The 16,888-nt window shown below is 41.1% G+C and overlaps 1 protein-coding gene across 1 annotated transcript in view; it reads right to left on the reverse strand.

Annotated features, from left to right (window-relative positions):
* Window positions 1-12,393, reverse strand: part of cacna1ha (calcium channel, voltage-dependent, T type, alpha 1H subunit a) — a 206,428-nt gene extending 194,035 nt beyond the window's left edge. The window contains exons 1-3 of the mRNA XM_069904861.1: window positions 12,286-12,393; window positions 11,872-12,005; window positions 4,716-4,813 (exon numbers count right to left, since the gene is read on the reverse strand). Coding sequence (XP_069760962.1) covers window positions 4,716-4,813; window positions 11,872-12,005; window positions 12,286-12,378 — 325 coding nt within the window. The 5' untranslated portion in view covers window positions 12,379-12,393. The remainder of the gene's footprint in view (window positions 1-4,715; window positions 4,814-11,871; window positions 12,006-12,285) is intronic.
* Window positions 12,394-16,888: the final 4,495 nt, after the last annotated feature.

Here is a 16,888-nt window from a genome sequence, read left to right on the forward strand (position 1 = left end):
TCACACAAGAAATTAATTTAGATTTTATAATTCAATATAAATAAAATTTAATTTCTGGCCCTATGCCTCTCACTTCCTGCCTTTATCTGACGGAGAGATATAATAATGAACCATTGAAAATGCAGCAGCAGGTCTGGACATCTGACCATGACAGTTCAATTAAAATTAGATGCATTATAAAACCATACAGAGCACAATTATTCCTGAATTTCCTGCATCATTTCCACTGGAAAATTATTTTATGCTCTAGCTTATCATGTTTTAAGGTGCAAATTAACAGGAAGTTCCAGGCTGAATTGTAATCTTGCTGAAAGCTCAGATCAAAAATTATATTCTTTGTGTAGAATGCCCAATTTTGTTCATATTTTGTTTTTGAGGTAGTATTAATACTAATAGCACGCACGGCTGATGGCCCATTAAACCTCACAAACCCTGGCATTGTCAATGTCGCAAGTATTGAAATAAAATAAAAACCTATTTCTGAAAATTTGCCAGGAAATGGAATTTTAATCTCAAAAGTTGATTCCAGGAATCATAATCGCCTCTATTGTGGGGGTATAGTCAAGTTGATTATACAATTGTATTGTATATGTTGAAGGTTAGTGGGTAGGGAGGGGCGTGGGAAGGAGGGAGAGAGGGGGGAAAAAGGAGAGAAAATGACATTGTGTATATTGGTTAATATGGTTCATAGTGTGAAAAATTTTAAAAAAAATTTAAAAGTTGATTACTTTAAAAGATTGCAAAAGAGACTGTTCAACCTGAAACCGATTTCTAAACAGTCCGGAAAGGGTGCGATTAAATCTGTGATACAATCAACATACTTTCAAGCAAAAAATCAAATTCTAGTTGCTTCCACTTTAAATTCTGTCCTGAAAGTTAATTAGATCAACTGGTAAATTATTATCAGTCTTGGTGGTTCTTAAATCCTTCTAATATTCTATTGCCAAACAAACAGGAGATTTCATTTTCTCCTACTTTACACATAGATACAGTAAAATCCCTGGTATCCAGAATTCAAGCCACTGCCAAAACAACTGAGGAAAATAAATATAAAAAATTAAATAAGAAAATAACAGTCGATAAAAAGTATGAGTTTAAATTGTAAATATTCTCTGAAGTAACACGTCAACCTTTAGTGAAGATGAGAGCAAGTATTCAGCCAGCGGAGGGCCTTGGTCGGGCTTTCCTCATAGCAGCTATTTGAATAAAGCTGTGTGAAACAGCAATGGCATCGCCCAGGATGAAGACCTGTCTGATGCCACTTGCCCTTTGGGGGGGGAGTTCTCCTTATCCCTGCTTAGTAAGAGTCACTCCGGTCAGAGGGAGGCTTTATCTGTAAATTTGGGGGAGGTGGGGGCTAATTATCTATAATGTTATTGCTCATCTTTCAGGTGGCTCTGTGGAGGGGGAGGAACCTGCAGACGCTACGGCGATTAAATGTTTTCAAAGGATGTGACTGAAAATAAAGTAAAATGCTTTATGGTTTATATATTCATGCAAGTGAAGTTTGTTCACTGTAAGTACAGTCTAGTTTTTTTTGTCTTTTAAACGTTATTATTAATGCTGTTGTATTAGTTGGGAATTGAAAGAGTAAATCTCAAACAACCGGAAATTACACCAATCCCCATAGGTGCCAGATACCAGGGGTTTTACTGTATATCAATGTCATATGAAATAAATGTACTTTAATATCCACTTTATTCTAACTCCATTTCATTGTTTTCTGGTACTATAATATGTAAAGACATTCACCACATCAATTTACCACTGCAATTGTTTTCCATGCAATTTCGAGGCACATAGTGAAAGTCACTGTTAAATCTCCAGTCTTCATTTGTTCTTTGAAACACCGAAGTGCATAGATGATGTGATTATGGTCAAACGCTGGAGGATCTCAGCCAGTCTTGCAGTGTGCACAGGAGTTAATTACACATTCCCAACATTTCAGGCCTGAGCCCTTCCTCAAGGGACAAGTAAAAAAAGCTCTGCCATCTGTAAGTAAAGGCTGGGGGAGGAAGGCGGGGGGGGGGGGGGGGGAGAGAAGAGTGCAGACCAACAGGCAAAAGGTCTTAATTGGATATGATAAGAGGAAAGGTGAGAATTGATTTTGACTCTGTGAAAGGAGACAGAGGGACCTGGAGAAAATTACTTGCAACTTAAGAGGGAGATATCGCACATTTGTTGAGGTGTGGCAGCCGTACTTGCAACAGGTCGAAATGCAGGTGTGATTAGCCTTCCCAGGGCCTTTCTCAGTAGGAATAACAGGATCACACAAGCCCAGAAATACTGAGAACGAGGAGACAATTTGGAAGTTCTGCCGGCTCCCACCCCACTTTTTTCCCCCTCATCCATTTGTATCGATATTTTTAATAATGGATTTGAATGCTTTTACCTGGGTTGAAGTGGGAGGAAGGATGAAGGATTTGGAGGGGGGGGAGAGGGGGGAAAAGTGACGACAGCCAACAATGACCTGTAAAAGGGGAGGATTGTTCCCCTATAACACAAGTTCACAAAACTATAAATAACATTTTCTGGGAAAAGGAGACGGATGGAAAAGGGAAGAGAGGGAGAGGCAGAGCAAGAGGAAAGGATAGTGCTGGAGGGGAAGGGGTGGGTGAAATCCAAAATAAGGGGCAGGAGCCAAAATCAAATTCTCACATTTCCTCTTATTATATCCAATTAACACTCGTTCCCCTACCACCCACCCCCTTTCCCATTCTTCCCCCTTTATGTCCCAAGTCTTTAATTCAGATGTTGACTTTTCTCACATACATTGAGGAAGGGCTCAGGACCGAAACTTCGGCAATATACCTTCACCTCTAAGGGACGCTGTGTGAGCAGCTGAGTTTCTCCAGCATTTCGGTGTTTTGACTTCACTTCTTTTGTCCTCCTCTGCACTGTTAGTTCTTTGTTAAATGTAATTTACCCTTTGCTTCCTCACCACTTCATTGCACAGGTCACCTCAAATGCAGAGCCCATTTTAGTTAACGTAATTAATGCTCAAGGGAATAACATAATCACCAGTGTTTCCAGGAAAAAAAGAAAATCATGTACAATTTTCAGCATGGAAAGGAAGAAACTGACACACAGGCAGCAGCAGGAAACACCATCACTGAATCACATTTTCATTTTCCTGAATTGCTTTTCAAATTCACTTCAGAGAAAACAAGGGAACTCTTTGGCATCTACCTCTTGCACCTCACACTCCAATATTTTGTTCAACATAACAATAAAGCCCCAGTGTGCACTGTACAAGGTGCTGAAAGCAGTAATGGGAAAGAGATACTTCCCCCAGGATTGTTGTTTTGAGAGGCTGACTGGACATCCTCATTACAGGAAGAAAAGGTGCGGCGGGAAGAGGGAGTGCCCCGCACATCCACAAATCCATCACCATCCATCTACAAATTAGAATTACACATTCACCTTTAACATTTGCAACACAAGAGTTTTAAAATGACATTGGATATATGACATGCAGGGAGATGATAGATGAAACCAATTAATGCCAGCAATTGAACATTGCCTCATCGAAACCCTAGCAACATTACAGTCCTCCAATTCCAGCTTCCTCCACATCCATACCGTACGCCCCAACTACCTCCTGTACTCTTGTCCATTCTGTGATGAAAGCAGTTTCCTTTGGATTCCCTGTTGTATCATTAAATGACAATCTTATAATAACAACATCTAGTTATAAATCTAATGAAATGTCAATTTGCTTTTTAAAAGCTTATAAGCTGCTGTTCAATTCCTGCAGTAGCTTTAAGAATAGCTGTTTTGATACCAGAATAGTTATCACAACTTAAATTTTGGAAGCTCTCTTAATTTAAAGAAAAGTTTTCAATTCTTCATAAAGTTTGGAGATTTTTTAAAAATTTAAGACATAAAGCACAGTTATAGGTCCTTCTGGACCACAAAAACATGGTGCTCAATTACCTCAATTCATCTATAACCCCCCTTATGTTTGGAGGGTGGCATCCAAAGGAAATGCAAGGAGACACGGGGAGAATGTACAAACTCCTTACAGTTTGGGGATTGAACCCAGGTTGTGACACTGCAATAGTGCTGAGCGAACCACTAAGCTGTGGTGATATAACCACTACACTGGCCTCACTCCTACCAGCCTACTGGAGGGGGAAACCACTATACCACAGGTAAGCAACTGGCCCCACCAGCCCTTATAAAGACTCGAGCCGGCCCCTTCAGGGACACATGGAGCCAGCAAAGATACTAAGACTGGTGTGTACAAGTTTAAGCTTATTAAAGCCTGTTGTACAGTGTGTGGACTTTGCGTCAAAATTATTCACACAGCAGCGCTCATATGTGCAAACCGCGCCTCATCTCAGTCAGAATCTGATTGCATCATTTCAACTGGGAACAAGAAAACAGTATACACAGGCAAAACGGGAAGAAATCAAAAGTTACTGGAAGTAATTATGCGAAGTTTATTCTCTTTATCTTTAGAACTGCTAACAACAAGACAATTAGGAGCAAGATTCTTGTCTAGTTCTCGCCTTAATTGAGGAGCTATGAATAAAATGATGCAAAAATGTAAATTTGGTTCAGTAAAATTAGTTAAAACCCATCTGTGCCTTCAGTGAAAATATTTTCCAAATCGTCGGCAATTTGTTCAGGAAACAACTTTTTTGAAAAAAAACTGTTGTCCAGTGCCATTCACATCAATTCTGAAAAATGAAGGGCGATTCTAAACTTACTAGGAACTCTGTTAATGGCTCTGAGTGGCCTGAGAACTCGAACTGTTCGTATGGCTGAGAGACTCACGTTGTGTCCGTCCAGTGAATATTCCAGCATCCTAAAACCAAGAAGACATACATATCAGAATCACCACATTCCTGCGGTAAGTTATGTTGTGGGGAAATAAGTAGATAGCTTCTTTTGACAAATTTCTCTGTCACTAGAATTGCCCATTAAAATGCACACAGATGAAGTGCAGCCAAACACCAGGGGGAATTCCCTGGCAATGAGTGCTCAAAATGGACCTTCCTGCCAAGATCACAAACAACCGTCAAAGCATATTTATTGATGCTATTGGACATGCTGGTTACCTTATATTTTTAATTTTTTTTAGACATACAGCACGGTAACAGGCCATTTCAGTCATGACCCCCAATTTACACTCCCCCTTCCCCAGAATGATTTTGAAGGGTGGGAGGAAACCAGAGCCCTGGGAGAAAACCCTTGCAGACACAGGGAGAATGGACAAACTCCTTACAGACAGTACGGGATTTGAACCCTGGCCCGGTCTTGATCACTGGTACTGTAAAGGTGTTGAGCTAACCATGCCTCCTGTGTAATTAACGGAGTAATAACTATTCCAGACACGATCTAGTAATATTTCTGATACCAAAAGTAATTATAGCAGTGGTTCTCAACCATTTTCTTTCCACTCACATCCCACATTAAGTCATCCCGCTGCCATCGGTGCTCTGTGATTAATAAGGGATTGCTTAGGGTGGTTCATGAGTGGGAAGGGAAGGTTGAGAACAACTGCTCTAGACCTGATTGTTACCGAAATATTTTGCTTGAGAAAAATTGTCATTGGCCCATTTCCTTTGGAGTTATGAAACCTCGCATGTAACGAGTCAATGAGGGACGATTAAAACAGTGGTTTTCAAACTTTTTCGTTCCACCTACATACCACCTTAAGCAATCCTTTACTAATCACAGGGATTACTTAAAGTGGGATGTGAGTGGAAAGAAAAAAATTGAAAACCACTGTTTTAATAGCATCTAATGAACTCGCTATGTGCACGGTTTCAGAACTACAAAGAAAATGGGCCAATGGCAATTTTTCTCAAGCAAAATATTTCAGTAACAATTGAGTCCAGAGCAGTGATTCTCGACCTTCCCTTCCAACCCACATACCACCTTAAGCAATCCCTTACCTAGCACCGATGGCTAGGGATGACTTAAAGTGGGATGTGAGTGGAAAGAAAAAGGTTGAGAACCACTGAATTACAACAATTGGAATAACCATTAAAAAAACACAACAAACTCATTGTCTTCTTAATTCGTGTCAATTTATTTTTTTCCCTGATCAACAAAAATCGAAGGGGCTCTGGCATAAATGTGTACTTCGATGTTAGGGATGAAGTCGCTCCAATGAATGTTGAGGATGGAGCAGAGACAACGCTGGTGGAAGCGTTCTAGGAGCCGTAGGTGATGCCAGTAGAGGACCCATGATTCGGTGCCGAACAGGAGTGTAGGAATGACAACGGCTCTGTGTACGCTAATCTTTGTGAGGTTTTTCAGTTGGTTGTTTTTCCAGACTCTTTTGTGTAGTCTTCCAAAGGCGCTATTTGCCTTGGCGAGTCTGTTGTCTATCTCATTGTCGATCCTTGCATCTGATGAAATGGTGCAGCCGAGATAGGTAAACTGGTTGACCGTTTTGAGTTTTGTGTGCCCGATGGAGATGTGGGGGGGCTGGTAGTCATGGTGGGGAGCTGGCTGACGGAGGACCTCAGTTTTCTTCAGGCTGACTTCCAGGCCAAACATTTTGGCAGTTTCCGCAAAGCAGGACGTCAAGCGCTGAAGAGCTGGCTCTGAATGGGCAACTAAAGCGGCATCATCTGCAAAGAGTAGTTCACGGACAAGTTTCTCTTGTGTCTTGGTGTGAGCTTGCAGGCGCCTCAGATTGAAGAGACTGCCATCCGTGCGGTACCGGATGTAAACAGCGTCTTCATTGTTGGGGTCTTTCATGGCTTGGTTCAGCATCATGCTGAAGAAGATTGAAAAGAGGGTTGGTGCGAGAACACAGCCTTGCTTCACGCCATTGTTAATGGAACAATGGTGTTTGTAATAGCGCTGCGCTAACCACGCTGTCCTGGATTCAGCTAAGAGGATAGAGGGCCGTGGACACTGGAGGCTTTTCTGTTTGGATGCCTGCGACTAGTGGTGGGGCCCCTGCAGTCTACTGTTGTTTGGCATCTATAGTGACAACTTAGATGGTAATCTAATTAACACGACTAGTAAATCTGCAGATGATACCAACATGGAGTGGACCCTGTAGAAGGATATGCAAGCTTACAACAGGATCCAGAGCAGTTGGGAAGGTGACCCAAGAAGCGGCAAGCATGAGGTGCTGCACTTTGGTCAGCTGTGATTTGAATGGCGGAGCAGACTCTGGGTAAGTAAGAGGTGATAACTTTTGAAAGGTCAAACCTGATGGCTGAGTACAGGGTTAATGGTCAGATACTTAACAGTCTGGAGGAACAAAGGGTTCTTGGGGTCCAAATCCATAGATCGCTCAAGGTTACCATGCAGGTTGATAAGATCGTTAAGAAGGCTGATGGTATCTTGGACGTCGTTAATAAGGGGATCAAGTTCAAAAGTCAAGAGGTCATTTTGCAGCTCTACAAATCCCTGGTGAGACCACACTTAGAGTATTGTGTTCAGTTCTGGTCATCTCATGAAAAGAAGGATGTGGAAGCTATGGAGAGGATAGAGAGATTTATCAGGATATTGTCTGAATTGGAAAACAAACATTATGAGGCAAGTTTAACAGAGCTGGGACTTCTCTCTTTGGATTGTAGAAGGATCAGAGGAGATTTGATAGAGGTCTGCAGGATTATGAGAGGCATAGATAGGGTGGACAGCCAGCACCTGTTCCCAAGGGCAGGATCAGGAAACACTAGAAGACGTGTGCACAAAGAAAAGGGAGGAAAGTTTAGGGGAGTCATCAGGGATATATTTTTTTTAAAAACACAGAGTTGCGGGTGCTTGGAATGCCTTGCCAGGGGTGGTGGTGGAGGCTGAAACATTCTGAGCAATTAAGAGACTTAGACAGGCACATGGATGAAAGAAAAATAGAGGGTTACGAAGTAGCAAGGTTTTAGTAGTTTTTTTGGTAGTAATATATAGGTTGGAACAAATCATGGGCTGAAGGGCCTGTACTGTGCTGTGATGTTCTAGGATTCGATAGGCTAAATGGACTAATTCTGCTCCAAGTTATTATTGTAAGTCAACTAAGGTAGGGCTTGCACTATAAATGGCAGGATCTGGGTAGGGTTGAAGAACTTGATGTACAGGTGCACAGTTCCATGAAAGTGGTGACTCAGGTGGACAGGATGGTGAAGGAGGCATTGGGCACACCTGCCTTCATTAGGCGAGGTAATGAGTGCAAAAACTGGAGCTTCATGATAGAGCTGGGCACAGAATAGGTGAACCCACACTTGCCTTACTGTGTGCAGTTACAGTCGTCCAGCTATCGGAAGGATACTGACAAACTGGAAGAGGTGCCGATAAAATTCACTGGGAGGTTGTTAGCAATGGGAGAACTTGAGTAACAGAGAGAGGTTGAATGGGCTAGGTCTTTATTCCCAAGAGGGTATGAGACTGAGGAATGATCTTAAATCACATGAGGGGCACAGGCAAAGTGAATGCTCACAGTCTTTATCCCGAGGACAAGTGACACTACAACGAGATGGCTTAATAGGGCTAAGATGAGAGGGGAAAGATTGAAGAGAAACCTGATGGGCAACTCCTGCAGTAGGAGGATGGTCCATATCTGCAACGAGCTGCCAGAGGAAACTATCATGTTCAAAAGACACTTGGACGGATGTACAAATAGGAAGGGCTGGGAAGGATAAGGGCCAATTGCAGGCAAATGGGACTAGCCCAGAATGCCAACTTGGTCAGTATGAATGAATAGGGCAGAAGGTTACATGAGGTGAAAAGAAAACAAGGTATTTAATTAAATGAGTTGAGGCCCCCCCCCCTCCATTGAGAATGGCCAATTTAGATACTACCGAAGGAGTTACAAAGGTGATGAGAACTGTTCCTTCATTTTATGTGTTGGCCTTTTGCATTAAAGTTTTTGCTTAGACAGTCAGGTACTTAAGAAATTAAAAATAAAACTTGAATGACACAAAACAAAATAAATGAGTTAATGTCCCTCCTACTGAAATGCCAGAGGAATGTTAAACAAAAAATGTTAATCGTTTTTGTGCTGTTATTGTCAACATGTAATTTATAGTCTGTTGCCTTTATGAACCTTCCATGGGAAATAAAAATCATTAGTTTAAAAAAAGGGGGAAAAAAGCATAAAATGTGGTTTTACAGGAATTTATGCTTGTGTGTTACAGCAAGGGATTTGACAAGGTCCCTCACGGTTGGCTGATCCAGAAGGTACCTTTGCAGGGGATTCATGGTAAATTAATATCTGGATTCAGAATTGGCTGGTGCATAGCAGGTGGTGGAAAGAAAGGAGTGAAAAACAAAAGTTACAGATGCTGTGATTGTACTAAAAAAAAATGTTGGGAGGAACTCAGCTGGTCTCGCAGAATCTGTAAGAGGTAAAGATATATAATGAACGTGTTTGGGCAAGGTAGTGTGGAAAGGTGTAATTCTGGCTGGAGATCTGTGACTAGTGGTGTTCTTCGGGAATCGGTGTGATAATCTCTGCTCTTTGTGACATGGATAAATGAGCTTGGGTGAGAACATAAGTAGGTGCATGGGATAGTAAGTTTACAGATGACACAAAGATTTGTGGACAGTGGAGAGAGCTATTGAAGTTTAGAACAGGATATGGATCAATTACAAACATGGACAGAGAAAAGGCAGATAGAGTTTGATCCAGTATTGTGAGGTGTTACACACTGGAGGGTCAAAACAGGGATGGGTCTGTTGTCCAGTAAGGAATAATTATGCTGTTGAGCTGTCTACCTTTACTGACTTTATTGCAGAAAAGCCCCTGGTATCAGACAAAAGTAAAATCAAAAACAATATCATTCAGAACAAATCAAGAACAATAAATAAAAAGATTTAATATCACTAATAGGTTAAAAAAATGTAAGTTTAACATTGTGAATGTTTTTTGAAGTTACACATGAACCTTTGGTGATGATGGGAGCAAATATCCAGCCAGTGGAGGGCCTTGGTCAGGCTTTGCTCGTAGCAGCTGTAGCAGTATTATTCACAACAGAACATCAAAGACTTTTGTGAAAATCTATCTGACAAAGGCACAGCTGAGGAGGGAGCAATACATTCTGCAACAGGGTCGACATTCCAGTGCTGGGGTTGTGTGGAACAAATTGCAGTTGTGGGATACAACCAAGGAGATTGAATGTGGGTGGACTGAGGAGAAATCTCCCCAGGAAGTTTGCATGCAAGTGCTTGAGCACCAATTAGATAACTTTCTGCTGAATGAGGGAATTGTAATATGGAGTCACATCATGGAAATGGAACTTAATTGCGGATCTCCAAAGAGGGGCTCCAAATTAAGTGAGCATTAGTTTCATTTGTAATGCACCAAACCTTCAATGCTGGTACAAATGTTATCCCCCAACAACCATGTTATGTCAAGGCTGCATGTACTTGGAGATTGGTGAGGACTCTTTTGGAATACCTCAGATTCAGAAAAATAAGGCAAGCCAGTGGCATTCACAGGGCTAAAACACAAAATGTTCAGAGACAAGAAAAGTCTCAGGCAATCTAAATACTCCAAGAATTGCAGGGATGGGACCAGGAAGGCATTTGTGAAAGATGAACTTATGGGACATTCACCTTCCAAGGCAAATACAAAATGTGATTCAATGCCAGGCTACCTGTAAAAATGATATTTGTCATATGTTATTTGTGGAAAACTAAATTCTGCTGAAAATGAAATAATTAAAAGGGCTTTCATTAACTTGATTTTAAAATTCATCAGGCTTCTACAAGTGTCCTTCTTCCCAACAAAATTCCATGAACATGCAATAGATTGATTTAGTTTCTCTGTTGTCATGAACCCTCTCAATTTTGTTGGGACTTAAAGGGACTTTGTAGCTCTGTCAAAAGAACAGCAGAGGCAAAAATTCACCAGACAATGGTAAATTCAAAATAATATGACATTTCTTACTTATCTCGAACTTAAACTCTAAATTTAACCCCACTATGCACAAATGTAAATATGTGTGTGTGTTAAAGTCCCAAACTCTTAAAAATCGATTTTAAAACTTCAACATTATTTTGGTCTTGCTCGTAGGTCAGAAATAATTATAAAGTGCTTTTAAACATCATATCTTTAGGCCTCTTTAAACTCACAATTCTTTCGATGAGTTGTCCTTCAGTGGGCTGACTTATCTAAAAGCCACTTAGGTTGTATCTCCTGTGAATACAATAATACAAGTCCTGTCTTTCTAGGAAGTGAAGTTTTTCTTCTTCTTCTTCAGTTTACTTAAGTTTCATGGTTTTATTCCACGATGAGGCTGCACTCTTTATTTTCAAAAGAGCAGTCAGAAAGTGGGTTTCCTTTTGAAATCCACTTATTTTCTGTATTCTCCTTTTATTAGGAGTAACACATAACAACACCTATTCAGTAATTCAACCCTGTCTTTCACAAGGTTCCAACTCCTGTATGCTTCACACAGGGTCTTAACTTCTGAAACTGATTCAGAATGTCCAAATCTCTCATGTCACATGGCATGTGACATCATTTCCATCTTTGAAGTTCATAATGTCTTTTCACATGTATGTGCTAAAACATATCTGTCCACTTGTGCCTCCATGATGTCTATCCATATAGATACAAATGGCTGTGCATTTACTCGGGTGTTTCTGAGATAACACCCATTGTTTCCAGTATCTCAAAAACCATCATAAATCCTTTCTTCTCTTGACTCCAACTTCAATCGACAGCCATTCTGTCTCAAACTGGCTTCTGTCTTCCATCGTGTTTAAAATGCTAATGTGTTGTCTCTGTGCTGAAGCCAGCTAACAGCTGAAAAGAAATGTGTGTACCTGTCGAATGTAGATGAGCCCTGCCCACCCAAAACTAACTGATTAAACCATATCTAGATAAAATATAGTTTTAACATTAAACTAAGGATTAATACTAACACAGATCCGTTGCGCAGGAAATAAATTACTAACCCTGCCATTACAATGAAGAAATCCAGACGGTTCCACGTATCTCCCAGGTAACACTTCTGCCCAAATATACCGAGAGCCACCATCTTTGTGACCATTTCCACGGCAAAAAATGCAAAAATAAAGTCATCGAAGGCCTGTTGATGCAAAACTAGAGTTTTAAAAATATTTACATTTTTGCAAGATTACATTCTCGTGTAACATTCGTTTAAGTAATAAATCATTCTCTGCGCATATTATAGACTATTGCAGAGAAGAGCTGCAAAAGGTAGAAATATAATAGCTTTTACTTTTGCCTCATCAAACCAAAGCGTTTTACCTCTTTTGCATTTGAGGATTTGAGTAACCCTTCTCCTGTTGCACTGTGGTGACTTGTTTTCATTTTCACTTTACAAAACCAAAAATGGGACATCTTACCTGAAGTATGGTGCATCTCTCTGATTGACACTTTACATCTTCACATGGCTGGAACATTCCCAACGTGACACAATTCAAAAGGATTACCAGCATGCTGACGTGCTCGAACCATGTATGTCATCACATTAAGGATAACACTCAGCAAGTCATAGCAAGAACACAGAAGGAGAAATCCAAAGCAATATAAGGAATGGAGAGGATAAACATCTGACCCCAAATGACTGGAAAATGGGAGAATACAACTTAACCAAAGTAAATGATCTCCTCTGATGGTCCAGCGGTTTAATAATTGAAATAGGATGCTGTTAGTTTCTTGTTGCACAGAGAGAGAATTTACAATTTGAGTCCCAAAAATGGAGCTCTTAAAATCTGATCAATATTTTGCAGTTATTGATGATGGGATTCCATACAGGTCAGCCTTAAAAATCTGGTCCTATCTCTGCTGTGAATTTCCGCTTTCACCACTTTGATCTCATCTGATTTCAGCGTATGAAATCACTTGGGGAAAAAAATGGTGATGTCACCTGAGACTGATTAACCAATCACATTGAAAACTTCCAACAAAAAGGAAACCAGGAAGCAAAAAAAACCTGATTTTTTTTTGGTAGCAATGCACAGGAATAGAAAGATGGGGATGAACACACAAGATTATGGCGGAATCTCCAATTGTTTATTTTGATTTAAATTTGTTTTCAATTGTGTAAAAAAAAATTGGAATTACAAAAAAAAAATTATTTAGCAACATGCCATGGAGGAAAGACCTCAGTAATTGCTATTTCTGCCAGGGGCCCAGAAAATACTGCCGTTTTGGTATGATTTTGGCAAATGTTGGCATTACTGAGAATATGGCCACGATTCGAAGACCACCAATGAATTACCATCTCACTGAAATACTAAAACCATTCCTTCTTCAATTGTTGCTGTCCTCAGCTAACATTACTCCCACAGGGGTGTTCAGTAAAAAATGAAACACAAAATTAGCAGACGCTGTGTAGCAAAAACACAGAAATGCTAGAGGAACTCAGCAGGTCTCGCAATGTCCAAAAGAGGTAAAGATATTTAACCAACATTTTGGGCATGAGCCCTTCTTCGAGATTGGAATCAAAAGCAGGCATCCTCTGATTTAAAAAGATAGAGCAGGGGAGGAGACCAGAGAATCAGACAAAGGGTGTTAATTGTATATTTCTCGGGGTGGGGGGGGGGCGGGGAGACACAGGAGAGAGAAAAGCTGGCATTTGACTGGGGGAGGGGTGTTTGGGACTCTGTGGAGGCAGAGCTCAGGGGGAAAAGGAAGAGAGAGCGAGAAAGGAAAAATAGGGATAGATGAGGGGGTGGGCTAACAGAAACTGGAGTCACCGACATTAATACCATCCAGTTGGAGGGTGCCCAGATGCAATATGAGGTGTTGTTCCTCCAATTTGCAGGTTGTCTCATTCTGACAGTGCCTGTTTGAGACAATAGACATATATGTCACCAATGGAATGGGGTGGGGAATTGAAATGGTGGGCTGCTGGGAGAGCAAGCTATTGCAGTGGTGTGTACAGAGGTTCTCAACAAGTGCTTCTTTCCCCCAACTCTCAATTACAGAGCCAAACACCCCCATTCAATTCCCCCCAATTCACCTTTCCTCTCTCCTGTCCCCCTATGCATATGCAAGTAATACCCTTTGACTGTTGGTCTGGCATTGCCTGCTTTTTACTCATTCTTTAAAGAAGGGCACAGGCCCGACACGTTGGTTGTACAGTATATCTTTACCTCCTATGGATGCAGTGAGACCTGCTGAGATGCTCTAACAATTCTGATTTTGTTCAATAAAAAGATCCAGGGCTTAGCCCCAGTGCATGAGATGTGGCATGGCTTGTTGAGAGACCCACAAATAGTGGTTTACCAATGAGCCTACTGTCAGCTATGATAGGACAGCAAGCCATGTAGAGGAAGGATGTGTGGGATGATTCTGGGCATTGGTTGACACAATCTATCGTCTGGTTACCTCTCTCAGTTTGCTCTTCACAGGACAAATCTCGACTTGTGTTGGATCAGTATGGTTAGCTCTCCGTTCACATCAGGTTCGAGTGGGTACACAGGTACTACATGCAGCAGATCAGATATGGGACCATCTAGCCCATGATCTTATTGTAGCACCAGGACTGCATTCCTCAAAAAGAGTCATTCAACTGTTTATCTAGATGATGTGTCTGACAAGAATATGGATCATAAAATAGAAATTTTGTTGTATATGAATATAACAGGAAAAATAATTTAAAAACGCAAAGTTTGAGAAACTCAGCAAGTCAAACAGTATCCTTTATATGGCAAAGATAAAGATACAAAACTAATGTTTCAGGCTTGAGCCCTTCATCAAGGGATGAGCAAAATGTAAGGAGGAGCCCGAACAAAATGAAGGAAGGTGAGGGGCAGGATAAGTAGCATGGTCCCACGGACAGGAGGTGATCGGTGGATAAGGGAGGGAGGGCACATCAGCAAATAGTGGGAGGGGATGACTCAATAAATGGAGGGGGAAGGGAGACTGAGGGAATGGGGAAGAGAGGGAGAATGGGGAGTGGTCTGGCAAAAACTAGAGAAGTCAATGTTAATGCGATCCAGTTGGAGAGTGACCAATGGAATATTTGGGGTTTGACTCCAGGAAAAATAATATGCCTGATCCAGTCCCTAAATCTTGCAACTGCGCATATTGCAGTCTGAGGACCATTTGTCAAACAAGTTCACAGAGAGTCGAACCTCAGGATGTGAAATCACGCTCTCTTCACCATCTCTGAACCAATGTGATAGCCATTTATGAGAGGTCGAATGTATTCGAGTGGCACCCATAGAATGAACGCAAACCTTTACCCCTCTGAAGATCTCCATTTTGTACTTTGAGACAGCAAGGATGAAAGAAAGAAAATGGGAGAATAAGACGCAGCGTATTAATCAGCTGATCAGGAGATTAACTTTTCCAAATTCCTTCAACCCTTTAGGCATTGCAGTGTTCAAACATTTTAAATAATCGCAGGTCATTTTTATTCTGTAGTGAATTTCCCTCAACTACATATTCTATATTGATTATTCCTCGTGTGATAAAGAACTTCCTGACATCAAGTGGGGCTGATGGTCCGAGTCTCCTTCCTCCATACCAGCCTTTGATCACACACCTCAAGTCTGCTTGTGGCTATTGATCTGGTTGCACATTGGTTTTTTTTAAATCACCATCACTTGGCTCGCTGTTATGGTGTAGAATGAAGGAGAACTTCTATTCCATATTCATCTTCAGTATATCTCATTGGCTACCTAATATCTTTGGTCACATCAATTCGGTAACTCTCAGTATCTACCTGCTTCTGGTTGCTAAATTTAAACAGGCCATCAAGCCACCCAAATACCCCCAATTAACTTGCAACATCCACATGTTCTGGAGAAAACCGGAGCACCCGGAGGAAGGCTGCACAAACACAGAGAGAACGTGCAAACTCCTTTCAGACAGTGGTGGGTCCAAATCTGGGTCGCTGGTGCTGCAGTAGAATTGCACTAACTGCTACACTAATTGTGCCACCCTAATGTGGATTAATGTTTTTGCAACTATATTTTAGATGAATGACAGCAAACCATCTTTTTGAAAGCCAAATCAAGCAACGCTAAGGGCCTTATCTTCACAACCAACTGAAGGAAATTAATAGAAAGACAGAAGAGCTGGAAGAACTCACATGTCTCACAGCCTCCAAGGGAGGCAAGGATTCTTCGGCCTGGAGCCCTTCCTCGAGGTATCGTTTCCACTAAAGGTGCATGATCAGCAGGCTTCACATTACAGTCAACGTTTTGAAAAACCAAACTAACACTGACATTCAATCCTGTACTTTTGGCCTTTTTAAAGCATTTCCTGAGGCTTACAGAATAAACTTGCAATACACTTTCAGAAGTCAAACTTTCACCTTTGAAATGAGTTGTAGAAATACAACCAAATAAAAAGTGCGAGAAGACATCTTAAAATATTCACCGAGCGTAGCAGATTGAACTGTTGTGATGCATCAGGGGAAAGTGGTAAAACAGCACAGACTCCAACTGGATAACCCGAACTCGAGTTCATTAGAGCCCAAACTGCAAACAGGAAATGCAGGCAAACACTCAGCAGGTCAGGCAGTGCGTGCGGAGGGAAACAGAACGATTCTGATGACGGGTCATTGATCCGAATTGAGTTTGATTTTTTTCCTCTCTTCGTGTAGATGCTGTCTGACCTGCAGAGTATTTCCAGCACGTTCTGTTTGCATGTCAGATTTCCAGCAGCATTTCTTTGTTTTTCCAGTGAAGTTCACACCTAGAAATCTGGCTAAAGTAGACTTATGACATTTTGGATCAATAGAACTGGGTACAATTAATGGCGTTCTTTCAGCATTTTTGTATTTTCACTTTGGCAAAATCAATCCATTGATTTTCATCCAATTTGTTCAGTGCACGATGAAACTGTTTTTGCAACAAATCTATGACTGAGAGTTTAGTCCTGGGCTTGCCTACATGTGGTTCATATCCTTCTAAGACCATGCATCTGTCCAAGTGTCTCTTGACTATTGAAATTGTGCCTGCTTATACAACTTCCTCTGGCAGCTCATTT

This window comes from Narcine bancroftii, chromosome 12, assembly GCF_036971445.1.
Source record: "Narcine bancroftii isolate sNarBan1 chromosome 12, sNarBan1.hap1, whole genome shotgun sequence".
NCBI lineage: Eukaryota > Metazoa > Chordata > Chondrichthyes > Torpediniformes > Narcinidae > Narcine > Narcine bancroftii.